General features: G+C 50.5%; 1 protein-coding gene across 4 annotated transcripts in view; it reads left to right on the top strand.

Moving 5' to 3' along the window:
* Nucleotides 1-23317, top strand: part of Ulk1 (unc-51 like autophagy activating kinase 1) — a 26679-nt gene extending 3362 nt beyond the window's left edge. The window contains exons 1-26 of one of the 4 annotated variants that reach the window (XM_055605769.1): nucleotides 6946-7523; nucleotides 7681-7713; nucleotides 7933-7969; nucleotides 10838-11011; nucleotides 11109-11182; nucleotides 11675-11776; nucleotides 13056-13114; nucleotides 13198-13280; nucleotides 13590-13640; nucleotides 13963-14051; nucleotides 14836-14983; nucleotides 15497-15557; nucleotides 15738-15827; nucleotides 16177-16302; nucleotides 16591-16736; nucleotides 16838-16942; nucleotides 17356-17624; nucleotides 18305-18498; nucleotides 18777-18886; nucleotides 18962-19105; nucleotides 19615-19805; nucleotides 19948-20120; nucleotides 20204-20322; nucleotides 20635-20792; nucleotides 21371-21506; nucleotides 21581-23317. In XM_055605769.1, coding sequence (XP_055461744.1) covers nucleotides 7684-7713; nucleotides 7933-7969; nucleotides 10838-11011; nucleotides 11109-11182; nucleotides 11675-11776; nucleotides 13056-13114; nucleotides 13198-13280; nucleotides 13590-13640; nucleotides 13963-14051; nucleotides 14836-14983; nucleotides 15497-15557; nucleotides 15738-15827; nucleotides 16177-16302; nucleotides 16591-16736; nucleotides 16838-16942; nucleotides 17356-17624; nucleotides 18305-18498; nucleotides 18777-18886; nucleotides 18962-19105; nucleotides 19615-19805; nucleotides 19948-20120; nucleotides 20204-20322; nucleotides 20635-20792; nucleotides 21371-21506; nucleotides 21581-21636 — 2925 coding nt within the window. In that variant the 5' untranslated portion in view covers nucleotides 6946-7523; nucleotides 7681-7683 and the 3' untranslated portion in view covers nucleotides 21637-23317. Of the gene's footprint in view, nucleotides 1-6945; nucleotides 7524-7680; nucleotides 7714-7932; nucleotides 7970-10837; nucleotides 11012-11108; nucleotides 11183-11674; nucleotides 11777-13055; nucleotides 13115-13197; nucleotides 13281-13589; nucleotides 13641-13962; nucleotides 14052-14835; nucleotides 14984-15496; nucleotides 15558-15737; nucleotides 15828-16176; nucleotides 16303-16590; nucleotides 16737-16837; nucleotides 16943-17355; nucleotides 17625-18304; nucleotides 18499-18776; nucleotides 18887-18961; nucleotides 19106-19614; nucleotides 19806-19947; nucleotides 20121-20203; nucleotides 20323-20634; nucleotides 20793-21370; nucleotides 21507-21580 lie in introns of those variants that run through there. The other 3 variants (XM_055605768.1, XM_055605766.1, XM_055605770.1) reach the window with 3 other exon arrangements.
* Nucleotides 23318-25395: the final 2078 nt, after the last annotated feature.

Genomic DNA, 25395 nt, shown 5'->3' with positions numbered 1-25395 from the left:
TATCTATCTATCTATCTATCTATCTATCTATCTATCTATCTATCTATCTAGTTTTTTGAGACAGGGTTTCTCTGTGTAGCCCTGGCTGTCCTGGATGTACCTTGTCGACCAGGCTGCCCTTCTGCCCTTGAACTCACAGAGATCCATCTGCCTCTTTCTCCCAGAGTGCTGGGATTAAGGATGTTTACAACTGTGCCTGGCTGTCTTTTTTTTTTTTTTTTTTTTTTAATGTTTATGTTCAATTGATGTTTTGCCTGCATGTATGTCTGTGTGAAGGTGACAGAAGCCCTGGAACTGGAGTTACAAACAGGTATGAGCTGTCCTGTGGGTGCTGGGAATTGAATCCAGGCCCTTGGGATGAGCAGCCAGAGTTTTTTGTTTTTTTATTTCATACAGGGTTTCTCTGTGTAACAGCCTGACTGTCCTGGAACAGGTTGGTCTTGAACTCACATGGACCCACCTGCCTCAGAGTGCTGACATTAAAGGTGTGGGCTACCACACCTGACACAACAGCCTGTGCTGGTAACTGCTGAGCCATCTCTCCAGCAAAATATGTCTTAGCCCTCATCTTGAGTAGTGATAAACAAATCTACTTTGTCTTCCATATTGGAAGCAGGATCCAGTAACTCCTGATGGTCTGAGCCTGAGCCATAAAGCCTTTCTCTGAGTGTTGCTTTGTTGTGTACCTCCATGTCAGACCAGCAGCAAGTTGCCTCTCCATGCCTGTTTTTACCTGTGAAAGACCAAGGTCTGTGGTGACAATTTAAGTTAAAGTTCTTAAAGCTATACCCACTTGGTACTGTCTGCAAATGTTTTTGATTTGTGTGGACTCTATAAAAGAGTTCTTCTGTGATAGGTTACACATAAGGTGTCTTCCCTTGCCCTTGTTTGTTTGTTTGTTTGTTTGAGACAAGGACTCACTGTAGCACCAGGGTAGCCTGGTGCTCATTGTGTATCCAGTGTGCCCTCCAACACCTGGCAGAAGCAGGTTAAGGGAGAAGAAGGTTAATTTGGCTATAGTTTATCATAGCAGAAAAGGTGGGGTGGAGTTTGTTGCAGTGGGAACATGATTAATTGCACGTGTTGCCTGATCAGGGAAGCAGAGAACTAAGACTGCTTCGGCCAAGAACGTTCCACAGTGCCACCAGCTGGGGACCAAGTGTTCAAATGTGTGAACCTGTGCTGGTATTTCATATTCAAACCATAACACTGACCATGTGTGGGGTGCATGTAATCTCAGCACTTGGGAGGCAGAGATAGGCAGATCTCTTGAGTTCCAGGCCAGCCTGATCTACAGAGCGAGTGCCAGGTGAAGCCCTGTCTCAAAAAAAAAAAAAACAAACCAAACCACATAACACCAGCTTCTCTTTGTTCTTGGCAGTGCTGATGGTTGAACCTAGGCCCTTGAGCATGCTTACCTCACAATCTTAGGAGTTAAACCTCCAACTCCAGCAGACATGTGGGGAGGCAGCTGGACACATGGCCTTCACTAAGGGTGAAATGGGCTCTCTTCATCTAGCATCCAATGCCTGGACTTGTTCTTGCTCTGGGAAGTGGGCACTGCCAGATGTAGGCTTGCTCAGTCCTCTTCTTGCCAGCCTTACTGCTGATGACTCCCTGGAGACTAGTACGCTGTCTGGCCGGTTCTCTGAAGCCCTACGCCTTGCCAGGTTGCTCAGAGGTGACTCACCTCAACCTTGCAGACAGACCAGCTCTCAGTTCTTCTGGGTTAGTGCCTGTAGTTATTACTGGCCTGTGATTGGGGTTTGGTTGTGGCCTTCCCACCCACAGTGGGCAGCATTTTTTTGTTTTTGTTTTTTTTGAGACAGGGTTTCTCTTGTGTAGCCTTGGCTGCTCTGTCCACAAACTAACGAAGGGCTGTGGAGGTAGTTCTTATCTTGTGGACCCAGTCAGAGATAAATAGGCTAGGAATCAGATAAGTGAATGGTCTTGTTATCAGTAAAATTGAATATGCATCTCTCTCTCTTTTAAAAACAGGTGTGTCTCAGACTGATCTGGAGGTCACTGTGTAGATAGGCCCTGAATTTGTGAGAGTTCTGCCTGCCTCTGCCTTCCCAGTACTGGGATCAAAGACATGACCTTTGATCAAAGGCATACCACACCCACCATCAACTACACCCAGCTCTTTCTTTGTCTTTTGAATCAGGGTCTCCTGTAGCCCAAAGCCAGCCTTAAACTCCTTGAGTTTCTGGTAGTTCTTCCTTCACTTTGGGATTAAAGGCTTTCAGACAGGTTTTTCATATGTAGCTTTAGCTGGCATTGAGTTTGTTATCCTCCTATCTCATCTTACTAGGTGTGGGGATTACAAGTGTGCACCACCATGCCTAACTTGCTTATTAAAATTATTTTATTTTCATATCTATGGATGTATTGTTTAGAGATATGTCTGCACCCTGCCTGGTGTCTGTAAAGGTCAGAAGAGGGTGTTGGATCCCTTGGAACTAGAATTACAGGTGTTTGCCCCATGAGAGTGCTGAGAATAAAACCCTGGTCCTCTGGAAGAACATCCAGTTCTCTTTAATACTGTCCCATCTCTTCAGCCCCACCTCTAAATTAATTAAATAAGGTTTTTGAGATGGGATCTGGAGCTAGCTCCATAGGTCAGGCTGGCCTCAGACTCACAGAGCTCTACCCACCTCTGCTGCCTGTGCTGGGAATGCAGGTGTGCACTACTGCCTGGACCCATCTCTTTATTTAAAACATTTTTTTAACATTTGTGTGTGTTATGGGATGGATCATACACGTGTCACATGCCTGTGTGGATGTTAGGGGATAACTTTGTGGAGTTTATTCTTTCCTTTCACCATGTGGGGTTCTGGGGACTCCAAACTTAGGTTGTCAAGTTGGTAGGTAACTTACCACAGATCCATCTTGCTGGACACCCTATTTATCTGTCTATTTAATTTTGGGATTTTTGAGTTTTAGATACAGGGTTTTTCTGTGTGTGAGTGACCCTGGCTGTCCCCAAATCACTCTGTAGACCAGGTTGGCCTCGAACTCACAGAGATCCACCTGCCCCTACCTCCCAAGTGCTGGGATGAAAGGCGAATGCAACCAGCACTTGGCACAACAAATGCTCTTAAGTGATAAGCCCTCTCTCAAGCTCCCTAACCCCCACCCTTATTATTTATACAACATTCTGCCTGCACACCATATCTTAATGTAGATGGTTGTGAGCCACCATGTGGTTGGTTGCTGGGAATTGAACTCAGGACCTTTGGAAGAACAGTGAGTGTTCTTAACCTCTGAGCCATCTCTCCAGCCCCTACTTTATCTTTTTTAAGTCTGAAATGTTGGGTTGATGTTGAACCAGGAATTGATCAGATGGGTCTCAGGTATCAAACTCAGGTTTTCAGGCCTGCTGACAGATTGTTTTACCTCCTGGGCTAAGGTTTTTACCTTTTGAGTTGTAGGTAACATAAAAGTATGGAGGCTGCAAAGCTTGTGATGAAATACACAGTAAAGCCTATGGCTGTGTGGGAATACCATGTTCTAGAGGTTGCCTGCCCTCCCCTGCTTGCCCTGTGAGGCTCTGGTCCTCTACCTGGTTGGCATGTGCTTCCTGCAGTAGACTGGCTTTTTGCTGATGGAAGTGTTCTGTCTTTGGAGGGGAATGAATGTACTTTTCTGACTGTGTTCTGTCTGTGGTGTCAGAATTGCTGTAGGTGGATTACAGGAAAATATTTCTGCAGAGGAATTAAATGGAGTGTATTCCCAAGGGTCCACTCTGTGTTCCCCTGCACTATTTGGCTTCTCAGAGAGGACTCTGACTACTCACAATGCAAGAAGTTGATGCATGACAGTAGGCATGAAGACCTATCTGGACTCATGCATGCCTCCTTCAAGAGGCTAGCCTGTATCAGGGAGCTGCAACAGAGGGTTGCTGCTGGAGCCCATTGGGGTGAAATGAACCTTCCTTACACACATACACAGTCACAAATATACACACACAGTCATACAAACATATACAGTCACATATACACACACAGTCATACACAGTTACACTCACACATTCACACACACATTCACACAAACATACACAGTCACACTTACACACATTCACACACACACACCCCAGTGTGATGAGCTGGTTTTCTGTCAGCTGACCAGAAGAGCTCAGTATTTGCTGTGCCCATAGCCTTGCCACCTTCTGCAGTTCAGAAACCTGGCTCCTCAGGAGTTAAGTGGGTCAGTACCCATCATGTGCCTGCCAGATCCAGCTTGAGATCACCAGACCAGAGTGGAGTAGGCAGAGGGTGGGGAGCTGGGATCCTATTAAGCAAAAGATCTCAGTGTCTAGGGCGGGGCAGCCTTCTACGTGCCCAAATGCCCGTGCAGCTTCCCAAGATGCTGGCCTTGTGGACCAGCAGTGCATTCCTGCGGATAGCAGGCCCAGCTCCTACAGGAGTGCTGCTTCCATTCTCTGCCTTAATTTTTGTTTGCCCTTGTAAGTCAGGCTTTTTTCCCTTGCACAGGAAGGGAAGCTCAGCAAAGAATGTCTGCCTCAAAGACCTGCTTTGCTCTGCTGCCAGCTGTAACTGGCCTATTGCCCACTCTCCTCTCTTCATAAGGTTTCCTTCCTCTCTTCATAAGGGCTGGGTGATGGGACCTGACTGGCAGAGTGGCAATTTTGGGAGCCTAGGGTATTGCCTATCATGGTAAAATGCTTGCCACCCTGGGTTGGAAGGCTGTGATGGGAAAGACGCTCCTGAGAATGAAGGGCTGCTGTCTGCTCAGTATCCTGGAATGTGTGTTAGGGAAACAGTCATGGCCTTTGGCCTTTGAAGTTCCTGAGAGTCTGGTGGAGTCCTAAGAGTTTGCAGAAACCAATTTTGCAGAGTAGAGGCCAGAGAAGGTGGTTCTGGGTGAGCTCAAGGTAGGTTGGGACAGGGTAGCTGACCACTATGGCTATGCTCTGGCCTCTGGCTGCTGCCCCTTGTTCCAAGGGAGGGTAGCCCCATCATAATGGAGGGGACATAAGAATTGTTTGATGTGGAGGTTGTCTTGCTTCGTGGTTTACCTCTCAACTCCTTGTTCCCTCTAGGCTGGAGACAGCATGGTTCGGCTCTGGAAGGCAAGCAGCAAAATTCCAAGTTGGGACTAGTTGGGTTGTTGGCTCAGGCAGCGAGATGGAGGATGGCATGAAAGCCAGCCTGCCTGGGCGAGCCCTGCTGCTGCATGCATAGAGCTGCACATGTTTCTTGGTTTCTTGGGCCTTAGCTTGTTAGTTTGTGAAGCTTGTAGAGGAACATTCTGCCAGGTCTACTGTGGGGCTCAGGGAAATAGAGCACAGGGGCAAGAGACAGTACAAGGAGCAGGCCTGAGAGGGCTGGAGCTACCAGTGGGGGACGAAGGCCACAGCTCAGGCCTGGTAGGAACACTCACTGTAAAGCAGAAGGTTGCTCTCTTGGGATAGTAGGTCAGAATTGGGCAACAAGTTGACTGTTGTGAATTGTGGACCCATTCTGCCCTGAGCCCTTTTGGGAAAGGCTGAATAGGGTCTAGCCAGGGACTGTGTATGTAGTTGCTGAAGTCCTATGGTTCATCAGCAGCTTTGCCTCTAGGGAAGCAGGATGCAGGATGCTGTGTGTCAGAATAGGTTTAGGGGTGCTGGCTGGTATCGGTAGCTCTTGGTTGGGAATCCTTAATAGCTCTAAGGGAGGTACCCCATCTCTGTCTTCCCAGATCTTTTGTCTGATTGTCCTTGCCACTGCCACTGCTTGTCCTGGCTGGGTGAATGGGTTTGGGGCCTGGCATGGATAATGTCCTAATGATAAGGAGAGTCCTGGGTCTCCACATGCCACCCTCTGGTATGTGTGTGTGCCACAGCAAGAAGCCTCCCTTGCTTGAGCTGAAGATTCTGAGACAGGCCCTCTTAGATAGAGAAGAACAGGGTGTGTACAGGAATGGCTGCTTATGGGTCCTTATCTCTGTCACCTTTTCTGTGCCCTGAGCCTTCCTCTAGCTTTCACTTCAGCCAAGCTGAAGGGGCCTGAGACTTTTTCTTCATTTTGGTCCCCATACTACTACCTAGACTGTGTCCTTCTATCCTGAACCCCTAACTTCCTTCCTAGTCTGTTCCTCTGAACCTTCCTTTGTGGCTCAGACTGGGGATTCCACAGAGCATGGCCTGCCCCAGAGTATCTGTCTCCTGCAGCTGGGCTGGAAGGCAGAGGCTGGAGTGGAGCCAAATGGGGCCAAGCCAAGGCTCCTCATCTCTGGCAGGCAGGTAAGCTCAGGAAGGGACTTGGGGTCTTGGTATTCAGGCCTTTGTGAAGCAGTCTGGGTCTGTTTTTGTGAATGGCCTTCCACCTGGCCTACACTCCGTTTGTCAATCTTGGGAACACACTGGAGTGGGACAGCTGGGCTACCTGAGTGTACTTCTGAGCTCCCTAACCTCACTGGTGCAGCTCTGGGGCACATGGGTGAGCTCTTTGTACATTCACATCCTAGGTGCTTAGACACTTTGTGTCTGTCACTCATGGGGATTCATGTGCAGGCATTAACTGTGCGGACTGGGAGTCTGGGCAGGAGTTGGGGTTTCTTGTTCCTCAGTATCTAAGTACATCTTTGGGGTAGCTGACTTGTGGAACAGGTCAGCTGCTGTGCTGGGGTAATCTGGGGCTGAGGGTATCTGCTCTCATCTAACCCTCATAGGTTATGAGAAGGGCTCTTTCTGCAGACCTCTCTTAGTCCAGGCACTAGAAGAGAGATTTGAGGTGCCTCAAATCTGCAGCTGAGTTCCTGAAGAGCAGGGAGTAGATTCTCTTTGAATGCTGTGGGGATAGGGTGGGGCCTTGGCTTCTTACTGTGGGCTGTAGCAAGCAGGGAGGGCCTTTTTCCTGTGGTTCCCAAGGCCTGCTCCACCCAGGTGGCTGTTACATGATGTTACAGCATCAGGGATCATGCTGCCTGCAGAAAGAATTGCAGGTTGTTTAGATCCAACCTAACTGACTTGGTACCCTAGGGTCCTAAGTTTCTTGTGAACGAAACAGGTGAAGGTTGTTGTTACAGTTATGATTACAAGGAGTGATTTGTCAGGAGAGACACCACAGTTTGGAGCTTGGCCCTGTTGAATAGATGGGCCCTAGTCACAGCAGGGTACTTGATTAGACAAGGGACCATACAGGTACCCCAGTGAAGGGAGGAGACCAGGATGCCTCCTGCTGAGAAGTCTGTGGTATCTTTATAGTCCTACCAGGCAAGATCAGGGCAGCTGAAGGCCTTGTTGCTGACTCAGTCTGATAGTACCAGCATGTTTTATGGACTCCAGATCCAGGAGCAGAACAGTTCTTGGGCCTGAGAGTCAAGGCAGGAGCCACCTTACAGGTGGTGATCTATGTGCATATCGGCCCTTTCTACCCTGAGCCTATGAAGATTCTCTGTGGTCTGAGACACTGAGGCCATATTTAAAATGACCGTGAAACAACAGTACCCACACCCAAAGCCACTTGCCACTGATATCCTGTCTTCTAGACTTGAGTCCTGGTCACAGAGGACAGGTAGGTCTGGCCATGTTCGCTCTGCCTCAAGCCCTGTAGGTAAATAACATGTTGAGGGTGCCTGTGGTCCCATGTGTCAAGGGCTTTTCCAAGTAATGTCCAGTGAGAGACTATGAAAGGTTCTCTCCCATCTCAAATGGCTTGTTCTGTCTTACAGGAAATGGCCAACTCTGTCTACCTGGTCATGGAGGTGAGTTTCCATGGGTCCAGGGCAGGCACAGGGCCCAGCGGGATGGGCATTAGGGTGGGTGGGTATAAGCATGAACTGTTGATATTTGTAGCTGGGACTTTGGGGATACCTGCTCTGGGCAGGTCCAAGGATCTGGCATAGAGTTAAAGAGTCTGGGTAAGGCTGAAGGTCTGGAGGTTCTTTGGCCAAGTTCTGATGGTGTGTTCTTTTCGTTTGCAGTATTGTAATGGTGGAGACCTGGCCGACTACCTGCACAGTGAGTAGGCACACCCCAACTGGGTTCTGCTCTAGCCTAAGATGCTGCCAGCTTGATTTGACCCCTGCTTGGTTGTGACATTGATCCTCCTGCTTTTGGACTGAATAGGAAGTGAGCCCAGCTCTTTAGGCCCTTCAGCTATTAGCTGTGTGTGTGACCACCCTTAGCTATTTATGGAGTGTCTCCCACATGCTGGGTGGGTGGCTTAAGCAGAATAGTTAGGTTCTGCTATTTTGGCAGGGGTGAAGACACAAGCAGGGTATGTGGGTCCGAGCAAGTACTGGCAGGGAGAGGAGAGTATACAGCTTTCACGGTAGGGCAAGGGGACAGCTTTAGAGAATGTGTAGAGTTGAGCCAAGAGATCTCTATGGGGTGTCTGGTGCTTACAAACTAAGGAGGTGCCCCCAGCAGAGCAGGGGAGCTTCAGGCAGGAGAGCTCAGGACCTACTGGAAAACAGCAAGTGGGTGGGTCTTAAGGAGTGAGTGAAGGAACATCAGGATCTCTTCCATGGGGTGCTCTGAGGGCAGGAGAGAGGCAAGTGGAGACAATGCAGGAACCTTGGCCCAAGGCCTGGAGGGATGCAGTGGCTTTCTACGGCTGTCATTCAGAATGCTTCGCCTTGGCAGACAGGAAACAGGGATTGGCCCAAAGCAGCCCGTCCCAGACGGTGCCTTCTGTCTTAGGCTGTGACGGAAGTGACAGCGTTTTAGCTTTCTTTTGGGGGTAGGTACTCCAGAGGGACACAGGCACTTAAAGCAGTCTCCTGTTCTTTGGGTCCTCCCTCTACTGGCACCTCAGGACACCTCCCCAGACTGGGGCACTGGCTTTTTGTTGAGCCATCAGAAAAGACCCAGGGTCTAGGAGGGCCCTGTGCTGCTGTGTCTGCTGGGTTGGGACAATTGTGGAGTAGGTGTAGATGTGCTGTCTTAGGCTCCTGGCCTCAGATGCAATGGTCTGTCAGCTCATTGCATGCTCAAGTTCACATGGCTGAACCACGCTTGGCTTTGTATTTGTTCTTGTCCCCAGGGCAGCCACACAGCATGCTGTACCCATGACCTTCAGTAGTTGGGTGGTTCCTGGCAAGTTTCCAGGCTCCACAGGTGTTAGGTTTATAAGGAGGAGGGAAGGGTGAAAAGGCCAATACAGGGCTGACCTAAAACTTTGACTGTGTCAGGGTGTGTACAGACCCCTATGCATGCATGTGTTTCATTTCCAGTGTAGGCTCCCTGATTGCCCACCTGCCAAGTAACTGGGCTGTGGTGAACTGGTGTCCCAACAAAAGGGGTTGGGCAGCCCAGACTGGATCTGAAGTGAATGTTTATTCTCAGTTCCTATGTGCCAAGTGTGTCTGTCTAAGGTGTACATGTTTTGGTGTCTGCCTGTGAGCCTCTGGCTGGGTGGTCCTTGCACTTTGCTCTTTCAGACCTGGTTATCAGTGAGGGCTCACTTGCTATGACTCCTTCCTGTCCAGGGAGTTTAGCTGGTCATCTCTATACTGAGCTGCTATTGTGAATCCTGTACCCACTCTATCCAGACTATAGAGGGCTCAGGGCTCTGCCTCTAGTTCCCTTCTGTTTGCAATGTTTAAAATTTGTTTAATTTTATTTTATGTACATTAGTGTAAAGGTGTCAGATCCCTTGGAATTGGCATGTGGATGCTAGGAGTTGAACCCCGGTCCTTTGGAAGAGCAGACAGTGTTCTTAACCACAGAGCCATCTCTCCAGCCCCTTCTGTTTGCATTTTTAAAATTACTTTGCTGGGTGGTAATAAATTATGCCTTTAATCCCTGCACTCTGGAGGCAGAGGCAGCCAGGTCTCTGTGAGTTCAAGGCCAGCCTGGTCTGTAGAGTAAGTTCCAGGGCAGCTAGGGCTACACAGTAAAACCCTGTCTTGAAAAAGCAAAATATACAGGTAGGCAGGCAGGCAGGCAGGCAGACAGACAGACAGATAGATAGATAGGTAGATAGAGGGCTGGAGAGATGGCTCAGTGGTTAAGAGCACTGTCTGTTCTTCCAAAAGGACCCGGGTTCAATTTCCTAGCACCCACATGGCAGGTAACAACTGTTTGTAACTCCAGTTCTCAGGGATTTAAAATCCTCACACCAATGCACATAAAATAAAAAATAATTTAAAAAAAATGCTAGTGATAGATAGATATGTAAAGCAAGTAAATAAATAAAACCTTTTAATTTGTTTTTATGTGTGTGAGTGTTTTGTTTGTCTGTCTGTAGACTGACCACATGCATGCCTGACACCTGCCAGAGGGTATTGGAAACTGAGACTGGAATTAGAGATGATTATGAGCCACCATGTGAGTGACAGGAACCAAACCCAGGTTCTATGCAAGAGCAGCAAGTGCTCTTGACTGCCGAGGCATCTCTCCAGCCCCAGTACCTTCTTTCACTTACACTTACTTTTTGGAGGCTGCTGTGAGCTAGAGGTCAAAGGTCCTATCCCAGAACTAGGGATAAAGCCTAGCAATTGATTGCCATAAGGATGTGGACGATCCTAGGAGGTGTCAATGGAGAAGTAACAAACCAAGAAGAGCAGAGTGCTATCAACAGCACCAAGAGCTAGCAGTTAGTGGTTGCTGTGGAGGGGGAGTCTACAAGGATGTTTGAGAAGAGGGGCAGTAGACTTTGGGGTTGAAATAAGAAAGGAAGGACCATCTTCTTCTGGAGGTTGCAAAACAAGTTGGCCTTGGTGCCTAGTGGCTTGCAGAATGGATGGGTCCTGTGTGTCTCTGGGGGTGTGGTACTGGTACTTAGCCCCTGAGCTTGTCTTTCCACACAGCCTCGTACACCCTGTGTGTGTTCAGAGAGAGACCATAGTGTCCCAAGTCTCCTGAGCCTGCCTTTTCTTACAGCCATGCGCACACTGAGTGAAGATACCGTGAGGCTATTCCTGCAACAGATTGCTGGCGCCATGCAGCTGTTACACAGCAAGGGCATCATCCACCGGGATTTGAAGCCCCAGAACATTCTATTGTCCAATCCTGGGGGTCGCCGTGCCAACCCCAGCAACATCCGAGTCAAGATTGGTGAGACCTGTTTGGGTGGTGGCTCCCTGAAAGACTGCAGCAGGGGACCCTGCCCACAGCAATTTCAGCTCAAGCCATCTGGGTGCTTCTCCTGCAGCTGACTTTGGGTTTGCCCGGTACCTCCAGAGTAACATGATGGCGGCCACACTCTGCGGTTCTCCTATGTATATGGTATGTGCCCACTCATGGTTCAGGACCACTTAAATCAACACCAGTCACCCTGAATAGTGCGGGCCAGGCAGGGCTGGGGCCAGCCTCCAACCTGAGATCCTTTACAAGAATGTCAGACCCTCAAAGCTATGGCTTCATTTTGGGTTGCAGACATTTTGTCATGTCAAAATTGGTTGGGTTAGCTGGGCGTGGTGGCACATGCCTATAATCCCAGCACTCCGGAAGGCAGAGGCAGGCAGAGGCAGGCCGATCTCTGAGTCTACAAAGTGAATTCTGGACAGCCAAGGCTACAAGAGAAACCCTGTCTTGAAAGATAACAAACAAAAAAAAACAAAAACAAAAGAAAAACAAACAAACAAAACTGGTTGGGTGCTGTGTATTGGTTGCTTGGTACCTAGCAGGTGTCTGTTCCAATTTGCTGGTACCTGGCATCTGTTAATGGTTATTGCATACTGTTGTGCAGCAGTGCTGATCTGTGTTGTCACCCTGTAGGCCCCTGAGGTCATCATGTCCCAGCACTACGATGGGAAGGCTGACCTATGGAGCATTGGCACCATTGTCTACCAGTGTCTGACAGGGAAGGCCCCTTTTCAGGTGAGTGAGCACCATAACACTAAGGGCTTAGTGAGTCCCAAAAGCCCTAGAGGGTAGGAGTCAGTTTGGGTGGCATTCTGTGTGGTGTCCCCAGCATGGAAGAATACAAGGCTGTCAGACGGGGAATCAGTTTGAAATTATAGGTATTGGGCTTGGAGGCTATCCTGTATTCTGTGGATGAAAACCTTTGTCATACCCTGTTCCATTGGTCACTGAAATATTGCATTTCCTTAATAGTTGGTAGCCTTAGCCCCTGCCCAGTCACTCCTCATCCCTGCCACACACGTATATCCCACCTAGCAGAAGAGACAGGTGGCTCTCCATGAGTCCCAGACCAACCTACAGAGTGAACTTCAGGGTAGCCAGGGCTGCTCAAAGAAACCCTGCCTTGAAAACAAACAAACAAACAAACAAACAAACAAAAGTATTTAAAGCCAGGCGGTGGCAGTATACACCTTTTTAAGTCAGGCATGGCGACTCATGCATGTAATCCCAGCACTCAGGGAGGTAGAGGCAGGAGTATTTCTGTGAGTTTGAGGCCAGCCTGGTCTACAAAGTGAGTCTAGGATAGCCAAAGCTACACAGAGAAACCGTGTCACGAAAAACCAAAAAATAAATAAAAATAAATAAATAAAAGAATAAGCCTTTTACCTAGGGCTTAGGCCATACCTCTTTACTTGGTATGTTAAAGGTCACCTCTGCTATGACCCCCATCACAGGTCAGAGGCATGTCTTAATATGGATACACTGGGTTACATCTCCTGACTTTCCACCCACCTTTGCTTCTAAAATATAGCTGTTAACCTAAGCATATGTATATACCTCGCCTGTTAGCAAAGTCTGCATCAGGGGAATTTGAAAACCAAGGGTTATGTCTGCTTTGGAAAGACATGGTATTGATGCCTGTAGTGACCCCAAGCTGATAGGTGTGGAATAGCTCCTACTAGCCAATACTGACCATCCAGGTCAGGAGCTAACCCCACTCCCTGTCACTGGGATGTCAACTGTGAGCCTCCCAGATATGTCCCTATCAGATACTCACTGAGGGATTCCCTGTTCAGTTCTGGGATATATACCAACCCTGGCCACCCCTTTCTCAGCTGGAGGGTCTGGTGACTCCCTCTGTCTCGCCTCTCTTCCCCTTGTCCTTGTGTGCACATAGCATATGAGCTGCCCAGTAGTCCTCTCTATGGGATGGCTGGGGGTGAATGCACTTGAGAGGCTAAGCAATGGTAGGCAGCAGGGACCTGTGCTAACTTCTTCATTGCTATCTCAACAGGCCAGCAGCCCTCAGGACTTGCGCCTATTTTATGAGAAGAACAAGACACTAGTTCCTGCGTAAGCAAACCTCCCTACTCCCCAGGATGGGTCTACCCCTGGCAGCTGACAACTTACTTAAATCCATCCTCTCTTTATCCCAGTATCCCACGGGAGACATCAGCTCCCCTGCGGCAGCTGCTTCTAGCTCTGTTGCAGCGCAACCACAAGGACCGCATGGACTTTGGTGAGCACAGGCCAGCTGGCACCCTGCAACCTTAGCCACCCTGCTTGGTGTTAGGTATTACGTCTGCTACCATTATGTTAGCTGGCCTCAGTGAACACCCAAGGTCCTGTGGTGTACCAGCTGCTGTTGGCCTCCAGGGCCACATTGGGTTAGGCTCCTTTTAACCTCAACAAGGCCAGCAGATGGAATCCTGCTGAAGTAGGGTTCAGATGTTCTCAGGAGCCATCTGGGGCTCTGACTCTGCCTAAGTAGCTGGGGTCAGGCTGTCTGGGTCAGGGGCATCAAGATAATTCACTTCTTTTTCCACAGATGAATTTTTCCATCACCCTTTCTTAGATGCCAGCACCCCTATCAAGAAGTGTGAGTCTCTGGGGGTCTTGGGCACAAACAGAGCTTGTGATATGTTCTCCAATATATGTAGGTAATACATTGCTATCTTGGGGGACACCCTGGATAAAAGGGGTACCAGTTCTGCCTCTGCTTTAAGGCCATGTGTACATAGGTTGCTGTGATGTTGTGGGTGTGGGGGTACTTGGAGGTGTCAGTGCCAGGTGGTGTAACCTGATGCTGGATGCTTGTTACTGGTAAGAACTGGAGTACTGGTGCCAATCAAAGGCAACCAAGTCCCCAGAGCTGTAGTGGGGTCCAGCAGTATGCACACTAACCCACATCCCCCTTGCAGCCCCACCTGTGCCTGTGCCCTCGTATCCAAGCTCGGGGTCAGGCAGCAGCTCCAGCAGCAGTTCTGCATCCCACCTGGCCTCTCCACCGGTGAGTTGGCTTTTTCTGTTTCTTTGGGCCATGGAATGTATACTGATGATTATGCAGAAATAGATCTAGCTGTCTCTGGTCCTTACATGCTTCAGACATGATCTGTGTATCCTGTATCCTGCATGACACTGATGCTTAGTGTTGGGGACAAGCCTGTTTGAGCTTGCCCGTGTGGGACTTGAGCCTATCTGAATGTGTAGCTGGTCAGTAGTGTTTGGTTGGGCAGTAATAAGCTAGTGTCTGGGTTTGGCGCAGTCCTCTAGGCTCTGCCATAACCGGGAGCAGGTTCTGTGCCCTGTGTCTGGTGGTGGGGGCGCACTATGGTGATGCTCATTCCATGAGAAGTATGGCCCACAGCTGTGCCAAGCATGTCACCTGCCCTGGGAGTCTGGAGGTTTGTCTACATGATGCCTGGTTGCTATTGGTTTGTAGTGGCACCTTCCTCACAGCACCTACCTCTATGTCCCCTGGTGTGTTATTGTATAGAAATGGAGAGGTTGGTTGCAGAGGGATGGATGGTGAACACAGCCCCAGACATGGATTCTTAGTAAATAGCTAGGAGCTTCAGGCTCCCAAGCAGTGTGTGTATAAAAACCCCTGACTCTTAACCCTAAGGAGGGTCATGTCTTTAATGTTTGAAAGAGAGGAAGCTCTGATGTGCTGCAGAGAGTATCTAGGCCCCTTTGCTTAGCAGCATGGGTCTGAGCTCCACTGTGGTCTGCTTTATCCCTGGAGAGGTTGATTGCCTATGGACTCAACTCACCAGCCTTGCTCTGTCCTGCAGTCCCTGGGGGAGATGCCGCAGCTGCAGAAGACCCTTACCTCCCCGGCCGATGCTCCTGGCTTTCTGCAGGGCTCCCGGGACTCTGGTGGCAGCAGCAAAGACTCTTGTGACACAGATGACTTTGTCATGGTCCCAGCCCAGTTTCCAGGTCAGGCCCCACTCCTCAGGCAGGCAACCTCATAGTATTTGTTGGGAGATTATTGGAGCTTTGTCAGATAAGTCTGGGTACATGCACATGATATGGGCATGGTTAGAGTCCTCTACTCATGAGCATGGGGCTTAGGTCTGTCTTCCTATGGGCAATTGGAATGGGTTTCTAAAGCTTTGAGCTTTCTGGGAAGAATGTCACCACCACAGGTGTGTCTGGAGAGCCCTGTGTTCAGGTTCTAGAGTAAAAAAAAGGATGGTCCAGGTGGTGTATATACAGCACACAGGTGGCTCAAAGATCTGCTGCTCATTCTAGTGTCCACTTCTGTCCTGGAGTAGACTGTCCTTTCACTGGGACCCCACAAAGCCGCTGTATTAGCATGTAACTGCTCTGCCTAGATTGCATACTCTGGGGAGAAAAGGGACATTGGACAGACCACAGAGGGCCAGAGAGAGGGTCAGGTGAGCCAAGGAGAGCAGAGGATACCTTGTCCACATGGTGTATCTTCTACAGGTGACCTAGTAGCTGAGGCAGCCAGTGCCAAGCCCCCACCTGACAGCCTGCTGTGTAGTGGGTGAGTCCCTCTTGACCTATGCTTTGAGGTAACCAGTGCTATGCTGCCTGGCCCAGTCCTGGCTGGGAACGAGGCCATTTGGGAAGAACTAAAGCTGTTGGCCCCCTTAAGGAAGCCTGGTGAGTTTTAGGGTCTGCATGCATCAATCTAAAGGTTTCTACCTGTCCCTTCTGCTACCAGGAGCTCGCTGGTGGCCTCTGCTGGCTTAGAGAGCCATGGCCGCACCCCATCTCCCTCTCCGACCTGCAGCAGTTCTCCCAGCCCCTCTGGGTAAGCAAAGATGGGCATCAGTGACCCTCAGTGTCATGGCTACCCTTCTTGCCAAGATGTGTTGTATCTAAAGGTCCTGTATTCAATCAAGTGTGGCTGTCCCACTGAAGGCCTGTTGGTGTATGGTTGTGTTGATGGGGGAACACACTGAGTATACTGCCTATGAACCTTCTCTATAGGTTAGATTACAGGCAACACATATGTAGGGGTCACACAGACATAGGACTGGGTGTGTACTGACTGAAAGCCAGTTCTTCAGGCCTGGCCAAGGCTGAGACTGTCCATCCAGATGTGTCTGGGCCCAAGCCTCTTCCCAGTGCTGCCTACAGTGGTTACCCTCTCTCCACAGCCGTCCTGGCCCCTTCTCCAGCAACAGGTATGGTGCCTCGGTCCCCATTCCTGTCCCTACTCAGGTGCACAACTACCAGCGCATCGAGCAGAACCTGCAGTCGCCCACTCAACACCAGACAGCCCGGTTAGTAACCCTGACCTTAGGAAAGTGCTGCCACAGCTGTCCTGTGGACAGTCCTGGAGGTTGTTCTTGTAACATGGGGAGGGGGGAGATAGGGCGCCTGAGCTCTGTCTTATTGACAAGCCGTGTTTGCTAGACTGAAGTAAATGGTAGGGTTGGCTGAGTGTTTCATATAAGCTACAGAGGGCAACTTGTGTTAGTGACTGTAGTGACTGAGCCAGCATAGCCAAGGAGAAGGTGAGTGGGGCAGTGAGGTGGGTGAGACTTCACCTGCCCTGGCTCTTTATGCAGGTCCTCTGCCATCCGAAGGTCAGGTAGCACTAGCCCCCTGGGCTTTGCTCGGGCCAGCCCTTCACCTCCCTCCCACACTGATGGAGCCATGCTGGCCAGGAAGCTGTCACTAGGAGGTGGCCGTCCCTACACACCCTCTCCCCAAGGTGAGTAAGTCTGTATGAGGATGGGAACTGGTAGGCATTCCTTCCCCATCTGTGGGTGGGTTGGGTATAATGACCCCTCTGTTTGCTGTGATCTGATCTAGCCACACTTTTCCTACCAGTGGGAACCATCCCTGAGCGGCCAGGCTGGAGCAGAGTGCCCTCCCCACAAGGAGCTGATATGCGAGCTGGCAGGTCACCACGACCAGGTAGGTATGGGCACAGCTCCTGACATGAGCATCTGTAGAGCAGGCATGGGAAATAGCTGACCTCCTTGCTTAGGGCCTCCTTCCAATTGTTGTGGCCACTGTTGTTAGGGAGAAAGTAGGAAGTACTATGAAATAGTCCAGTGTCAACCTATGGGTCACAGATGATGTCTCCTGCTATTCAGTTTCTTGTACTCTACAGCTGTGTGGCTTTGGACAGATTGCTAAGCCCTTTTGTGCCTCTGTTCCTGTGGAGACTTTCTGAGGTAGCTGTAAGGATTCTTATATTCATGGAGTGAGAGATCCACAGAATGGTTGTTAGAGGCCTTGAGTGGGGTGGTAGCTTATGTGGTACATTTTCAGTGTGCTTGGCTGAGGGACCTGAGGATAGTAATGCAGCCTGCTCCTGTACCCAGGCTCCTCTGTGCCTGAGCACTCTCCACGAACCACTGGCCTGGGCTGCCGCCTGCACAGCGCCCCCAACCTGTCCGACTTCCATGTTGTTCGTCCCAAGCTGCCTAAGCCCCCGACAGACCCACTGGGAGCCACCTTCAGCCCACCCCAGGCCAGCGCACCCCAGCCATGCCCAGGGCTACAGTCTTGCCGGCCACTGCGTGGCTCACCTAAGCTGCCGGACTTCCTTCAGCGGAGTCCCCTGCCCCCCATCCTAGGCTCTCCCACCAAGGTAATGGCTGGGCCAGCTCCTAGGAGGGACTGAGGTCTGTTGTGGGAGATAGGTGGGAAAGGACCTGGTGTCTGTGTTTTGACTAACTGCTGGGCTTCACTCTCAGGCTGTTTTCCTGGGAGTGCCTCGGGGGTAGGGAAGGGAGGTTAGAGGAGCTGGTTCCTGGTGGGAAGCCTGTAGCCCCAGTGGCTTCTCACTTTTACTCTGTGAGGCCTCATGTAACTGGGACTGCTGGCTTCCCTGACAGGCCCTGCAGCGCCCTATGTCTCTTCACTAGGCTGTGGCTGCTTCCCTGTGGGAGTGTGGTGTCACTGCTGCTTACTAAGATGTGTATAGGCCAGTTTGGGTACAGGAAGGAAATCTCAGACTGGGCACAGTGGCACAACCCTGTAAGGCCAGCTTTTAGAAGGATCTGAATATTGAGGCTAGCATGGGTTGCATTCTAAGACTCCATTTTAAGTCTCAGAAGTCCAGTTTCACCTCAGAGAGGTTGTGTAGTACTATCTCCTTTCTTAGTTTTACTTTTGGGAAAAGGGGCCCCAAGCAGCAGTGCCACCTCATGTTGTTAAGAGCCTTTTGGTCTGGAAGGAAGGATTTCCTCAGTGGGTCCCATTGTGGGCTGTAGGTTCTGAGGTCTGCTAGTCTGTTGTTCCTTCTCTAGTGCTGTATTTCCTTCCTAGGCTGGGCCCTCCTTCGACTTCCCCAAAGCCCCCAGCTCTCAGAATTTGCTGACCCTGTTGGCTCGGCAGGGTGTAGTAATGACACCCCCTCGGAACCGCACACTGCCTGACCTCTCAGAGGCGGGTCCTTTTCAGGGCCAGCAGCTGGGCTCTGGCCTGCGCCCTGCTGAAGACACCAGGGGCCCCTTTGGCCGGTAAGTGGAGTGGGAGGCTGTGCTCAGGAGCTGTCTTCCCCGCCATTTCTGACCAAAATCATCTTGTGCTGCTGCTGCCCAATGTGGCAGATGTTGGCAATTTGTGGTGGGTACTTGCAGTCCAGCCTCTCTTCCTTATTTGAAAGATGAAGTGAGTTAGAGGAGTGGAGCTCCTTATGCTTGGCCTGAAGTATGGTTGTGTGCAGAAAGAGGGCCCCAGGTGCTGAACCCAGAGGTCCACCCCCCACATTACTGCCTCCCCACTGCTGCCACCTCAGGTCCTTCAGCACCAGCCGCCTTACAGACCTACTGCTTAAGGCTGCATTTGGGACACAGGCCTCTGACTCAGGCAGCACCGACAGCTTGCAGGAGAAACCTATGGAGATTGGTATGTGAGAGGTCAGCCAGAGCACTTGTGGAGGGTCTGGACCTAACCCATCCCTGAGCCTGCCTTGTTCTTCAGCTCCCTCTGCTGGCTTTGGAGGGACCCTGCATCCAGGAGCCCGTGCCGGAGGGGCCAGCAGCCCAGCACCTGTGGTATTTACTGTGGGCTCCCCACCCAGTGGTACCACACCACCCCAGGGCACCCGCACCAGAATGTTCTCAGGTGAGGTCTGTGCCAAGTAAAAGCAGTACTCTCGATGGGAATTTTTGGAGGCAAACCCTTGTTCTGTAGCATAGGCCTAAAGTGTTGAGGTCTAGGGCATTCCCAGCATGGATGTGGAACAGTGATGTTCCCAAGATGCTGGTCTCCATGTCCAGCTGCCCTGAAAGGCTAACCTATATTGGCCAGGAATGCTGGGATCCAGAACAGATCCGTGAGGTCCTACCACTTCACAATGATGGCAGTGGTTGTCTTGCCTTACCTGTACCACCACCCCTTTTCACACATGGTTTCACTACCATCTCTGGGTAGATGTGGGTTTAGGTATTGGGCTCCAAGATGGAGCCCTAGGGGTGCTGGCATCTTTGTATTCCCTGTTAAAACATCAGGATAAGGAGGAATGTAAGGAGGAGGGGGTACATCTGAACTCTAGAGATGGAATTCAGAGGGCCAGAAGTTGCAGAGTGAAAAGCAGGCATGCTGCCTATCCCTTATCAGCCATCTACCTACAGTGGGCTCTTCCAGCTCCCTGGGCTCTGCCGGCTCCTCCTCTGCCCGTCACTTAATGCCTGGGGCCTGTGGTGAGGCTCCTGAGCTTTCTGCCCCAGGCCACTGCTGTAGCCTTGCTGACCCCCTTGCTGCCAACTTGGAGGGGGCTGTGACCTTCGAGGCTCCTGACCTCCCAGAGGAGACCCTCATGGAGGTGAGGCTTGTGGGGAGGTGACAAGCACGGGTGCTCCCTTCTAAGTTGCCTGGGGGGAGAAGTGCCCCTCTGGCAGATTAACCTTTCAGCCCTCCTACACACACTTGTGTGTCCGAGGCTCTGACCTTTATTGCTTCCTTAGCAAGAGCATACGGAGACCCTGCACAGCCTGCGCTTCACACTTGCGTTTGCACAGCAAGTTCTGGAGATTGCAGCCCTGAAGGGTAGTGCCAGCGAGGCAGCCGGGGCCCCTGAGTACCAGCTTCAGGAAAGTGTGGTGGCTGACCAGATCAGTCAGTTGAGCCGAGAGTGGGGGTAGGTGTTGCCTGGGAAGGAAGATGGCCTCTATTAGACAGTGTTGCCTCTGACTTGCCTCTGACCTGTGTGTTGTCCTCCAGCTTTGCAGAACAGCTAGTACTGTACTTGAAGGTGGCAGAGCTGCTGTCCTCAGGCCTACAGACTGCCATTGACCAGATCCGAGCTGGGAAGCTCTGCCTTTCATCTACTGTGAAGCAGGGTGAGGATGTGGGCTCAGGGAGGTGGTGCTGGGATAAGAGTGAGCAAGCCTGAGAGAGGGGGTAGTTAAGGCCACATGGTTAGGACCAGGCCATGCCAGAGAGCAGTTGGCAGAGTGAGTACATGGGGCCTGGCGTCATGCTCAGAGCAGATTCAGTATATGGGTTTGTCTAGGACAGTGGCTTGGGGCTGAGGTTGATCTTGCCTTGGCTGTTGGGGGTGATAGCTTCTGTCCAGGTGGAATGTGTTCCTTCACCCACGTGCTTTCCTGTGGGGTCCTGTGCTCCCAAGCTGACAGCCACTTCTACCCTAGTGGTACGCCGACTAAATGAGCTGTATAAGGCCAGCGTGGTGTCCTGCCAGGGCCTCAGCTTGCGGCTCCAGCGCTTCTTTCTGGACAAGCAACGGCTGCTGGATGGGATCCATGGTGTCACTGCTGAGAGGCTTATCCTCAGCCACGCTGTGCAGATGGTATGGGACAGTCTGTAATACTGTGTCTGGCAAGGCTTGGGACATTGTTTCTAGGCTGTTGCCAGGTGCCAGGACTCTGAAGTTTGATGTGATGCTCTCACTTGCCTCAACTCACATGAGAGGCCTCTGTATGAAGACCACACTGTTTGTGGATCATGCTTCTGCTTTGACATAATTTATGTTTTCCTCACATGAGGAACACATCTGCCAAAGGAAGGATCTAAGTATAAGTTGGCCTCCTTATCTCTACTTTTCTCAGTGGTTAGTGACCCCATCTACTGATCAGCTTTATTGCCAACCCCAGTTGTAGGAATGACTCTGAGTGGATGGATGCTCTGCGTACTGTCAGCAGTGCCACCTGGAGCATCTGGGGCAGGGGGTGATGGTGATGCTCAGACCAAGCAGACAACACAGTGGCCGCCATGCAGGCAGGTCATCTGGCTCTGTGAGCATAGGGAATTCCTCAGCTATCCCCAGAACTTAAAATGAACTTGGTCAATCCATAGTGTGCAGTGTGCTGAGCAGTCAGGCCACCCCTGCCTTGCACCAGCCCTGCCCAGGTCTGCCCTTGTCTACAGGTGCAGTCGGCTGCCCTAGATGAGATGTTTCAACACCGAGAGGGCTGTGTACCACGCTATCACAAAGCCCTACTACTTCTGGAGGGGCTACAGCACACACTCACGGACCAGGCAGACATTGAGAACATTGCCAAGTGTGAGTGTCTTTCCCGGGCAGCCTGAGGTGCGGTGGTAGGTGCAGCCTCCTGCCTCATACTTTCTCCTCCACAGGCAAACTGTGCATCGAGAGGAGACTCTCGGCCCTGCTGAGTGGCATCTGTGCCTGACCGCCTGCTGCCAGCCTGCAGGGTAGGGTCTGAGATCTGGCAGACTGTCCCCAGCACTGATCCGATGGTGCTGAGATGGCTGCCAGCCAACTCCAGCAGGGATGCTGCACAGTGGGCCTGTGTAGACTAGTGCAACTTTTGATTCCTAGGCCGCCAATCTCTGCTGGTAGGTAGACATCAGTGCCAGGGACAGCTCCCTTGCCCACTGGGAAGGAGTTTCTGAACTTATTCCTCCTAGCCGGCTCCTGTGGCAAGCAGGCATGGCGCCTAGAGGTGGTAGGCTGGTGAGTGTGGTCACCTGCCACCGGTGGAGCCCAAGGCAGCCAGCCCTGTGGACAGGCAAGGCCCTGAAACTGTTGTTGACTCCAAGCCAAAGCGAGCGTTTTCTCACAGCTCACTTGCCCCCTTGCTTGTCCAAGAAAAAAGGGTGTGGCCTTTTGGCCTCTTGATCTCTCTAGGAACCTCACCCTCTGAGACTACCCACCCAGCTTTGTAAGTCACCGGAGCACTTTATGCAGACAGAGACTGGAGAACCTCAGCCAGCAGTGAAGACTGCTGGGAACCTGCCTCCTGTTCCTGGCTCTTGTCCTTCAAGATGCTGTATAGATGCAGACCATGTCTATGTGTATAAATAGCCCAGTGTTCACCTCCACCTGTGTCTGGTCCTTGGAAAACAACAGACCTGCCTTCTGTGGGAGAGAGAGTCCTCATGTTTGAATGTTCATTCGGGACAGTCATTGTGTGATGCACCATGCTATTTAACCTCCTCAACTTCACACATTACACCTAAAATGTGTCCCGCCCTCCCAACTCAGTTTTTCTTTATAAAAGGAAACTTCAGATATTTAAGAATTGGAAGGGTGGGGGCAGGGCAAGCAGAGCGGTGCTCTGGATGGTGCCAGCTGTGTGGCTGAGGGTGAGATGAGGCTGTCTGCAGTAGTGTAGAGTGCATGAGTGAGTGTGTGGCTGACCATCCTCTTATTACCTTTCCCTGTTAGATGGCAGAAAGGGCAGTGCCCAGCCGCCGTCCTCCCCGTGCAGTGGGCAGGTGTGGGTGAAGTGTAACATGTCCCCCGTGGAGCTTTCCTGTCAGTCTGGCTCCTGTGCTTGATGGCCTTCAGGGTCTGTGCTGAGGCTTGTCTTCCAGGCTCCAGGGTGGACACAAGCTAATACTTCCCAGCCTCCCTGGTCTGCTAGTCTTCTGTTTGTCAACATTCTGTCCATGCATACTTGAAAGTATCTGAGTGTCCACAAGGCAGATACTTGTTTCTGTCCCACAACAACGTTCAGAGTTATAGGCTACATAACACACAAAAACACGTGTTTTTTTGCAATACTTGAAATATTGCCACTGTGCTTGGATGTACAAGAAAGCAGATCTCAAAGACCAGCCTCCTCCCTAGTCACCCATGACCTCCCTTGCATGTAACATGTTATATTTATTGCTTTGTGGCCAACTGCCACCAGGGAGGCTGGTGCAGGGGTCCTCACCCACCACTGGTTCTGAATGGCTCCTGGGTAGCCATGTATGCGTATGGCTGGCTGGCTGTGTGTGACATGAGCCAAACCTGCTCTCTAAAGCAGTGCTCAGCTCTGTCAATTTTAAGATGAATTTTGTGAGTCTCCCCTTTTTCGTTTCACTGTGTCATATCAGTTTAAAAGAATAAAATTTGGAATTATTGATGTGGTGTCAGTGTTCATCCAGGACCTGTCTTCAGGTCCATTTCTGCAGACTTCCTGTGTCTTCTAGCCAAAGTGAGGACTCTCAGGGCTTCACAGTCCTGGCTGTGTCCACTTAGCTTTGGAAGCAAACCCTACTTTGATCCAGGAATAGATAGGTGGTTTCATTGTGTAGCCCACTGAGCCAGGTAAGAATCTACAGGAGGTGGGGCAGTTCTCCAGGCTACCTGGAGAATTTCCTTTGGAAATGCATCAGGTTAAAAGCTTCACATTATGTGAGGTGCATGTTTCTTGCAAGGAGTCTTCTGAGTGCTTATAGAGTGGTGGCATGGTCTCCTTTTGAGAGACAGGACATTAATTCCTAGGATCGAATCATCTTTCATCCCCTGCCTCAGACTCAGGATTAGCTGGGACTGTGGGGTGCTCCATTACGCCTGGCTTTGCTTGCAGTCTTTTTTTTTTTCTTTTCTAAACTTAGTAGCAAGTGTGGTTCAAATCAAACCAGTTTCCCAACACTGATGAAAGTGACCATAAGTAAGGGTCTCACATAGCCCAGTCTGGCCTCAGACATGCTGTATATCTAAAGATACGTGAATGACCAATCCTGCTTTTAGGTGTTGGGGTCACACAAGTGTACCTAGTTCTCCTTTGCCTATGACACGCACACATACACACCTCTTTTTCCTCCCCCAGAAAACTAGGTTTACTCCTACTTGATCTGCCCACTGTTCTCTGCTCTGGCTTTGGGTTGCCTTTTTATTGCAAAGCACATACCTGATTGTAAGGCTTGCCTTTTTAAATCTGTATTATCTTCATAGGATAACAAACACATGCTCATGGAATCCTGTGGGAGATAGTAGACATGTATTTATATGCCCTTCTGAGACATTGTTTCAGGTAGCCATTTAACTTCAAACTCACTATGTAGGTGAGCTTGCTTTTGAACTCTTCCTGCTACAGCCTGCCCAGTGCTGGGAATGCAGTCATCTGTGACCATGCCTGGAGCAGCTGTAAGTTTACAGAGAAACACCAAGAGCCCCCATTTATCCCTCAGCTGCTGGTACCTCTTAGCATCTTTGAGGGCTCTTGGTTTCATTTGGGGTGGACTGAGCACCTCATACATGCTCAGCAAGTGTTCCATTGTTGGACTATATTCCTAGACCTTTAAATTACTTTGTGTGTACCTGTGTTTGCGTTTAGGTGCAAGCACCCACAAAGGCCAGAAGAGGGTGTTAGAGCCCTCTATGCTGAAGTTAGATGTTTTTGAGTGATCTCATGCATGCTGAGATGTGAACTCTGGTCCTTGTGATTGAGCAACAGTACTCTTAACCACTGAGCCATCTCTCTAGCCCTTTGTTTTTATTTTGAGATAGAATCTGGTGAGATTGTCCATGCTGGCCTTGAACTCTTGGTTGCCTTGTTACGGCCTTCCCGGTACTAACATGGCATCTGCACCAGGACACCCAGACTCAGCAGGGCACATGTAGGGTGATGTGCCCCACCACACAGAGCAGAGCATTGTACAACTCCTGTGCTATCTGCTCATTCTGACAGCTGTAGTCCAGGCAACCTTGAAGACCTGTGAAGAGCTGGGCAGATACAGCCAGTTCCACGTACAATGAGATGGCAGGGACCTGGGTTATGCGACAAAGCTGCCATTTAGCCATCTTTTTGACCTGTCAGGGAAAATGAATATATATCTGTTTTCCAAGCTGACAGACAGCCTTCATCCTTCAGGGTTCTGTGCTGGGTGGTGTCAAAACATGGTAGGAGCTCTGGACCTGCTGTGATGCCCTCTCCCACCCTAGGATTTCATCACAGTGTTGAACTTCCAGGTTCACAAGGCTGGGCTTCTAGATAACTGTGGGGTGGATGCCAGCATAGTCCTGGAGTGGACCAAAAACTCCTGGTAGAAACTGCCTCTGTATCCCATGAACTGAGCTCCATGTACTAGCCTCTCAACTCATTGACTCTGACTGACAGAGCTCAGAGCTATCCATGCCTCTGGCTCCTGAGTGCTGAGGTTAAAGGCATGTATCACCTAAGCTTTTCTTTACCTGAAAGTTGTTCTACAGCAGG

This window comes from Psammomys obesus, unplaced genomic scaffold (genome assembly GCF_907164565.1).
Source record: "Psammomys obesus unplaced genomic scaffold, mPsaObe1.curated_primary_1811, whole genome shotgun sequence".
NCBI lineage: Eukaryota > Metazoa > Chordata > Mammalia > Rodentia > Muridae > Psammomys > Psammomys obesus.
Note: the sequence above shows the minus strand (reverse complement) of the source record. Positions and strands in the feature narration are given on the sequence as shown.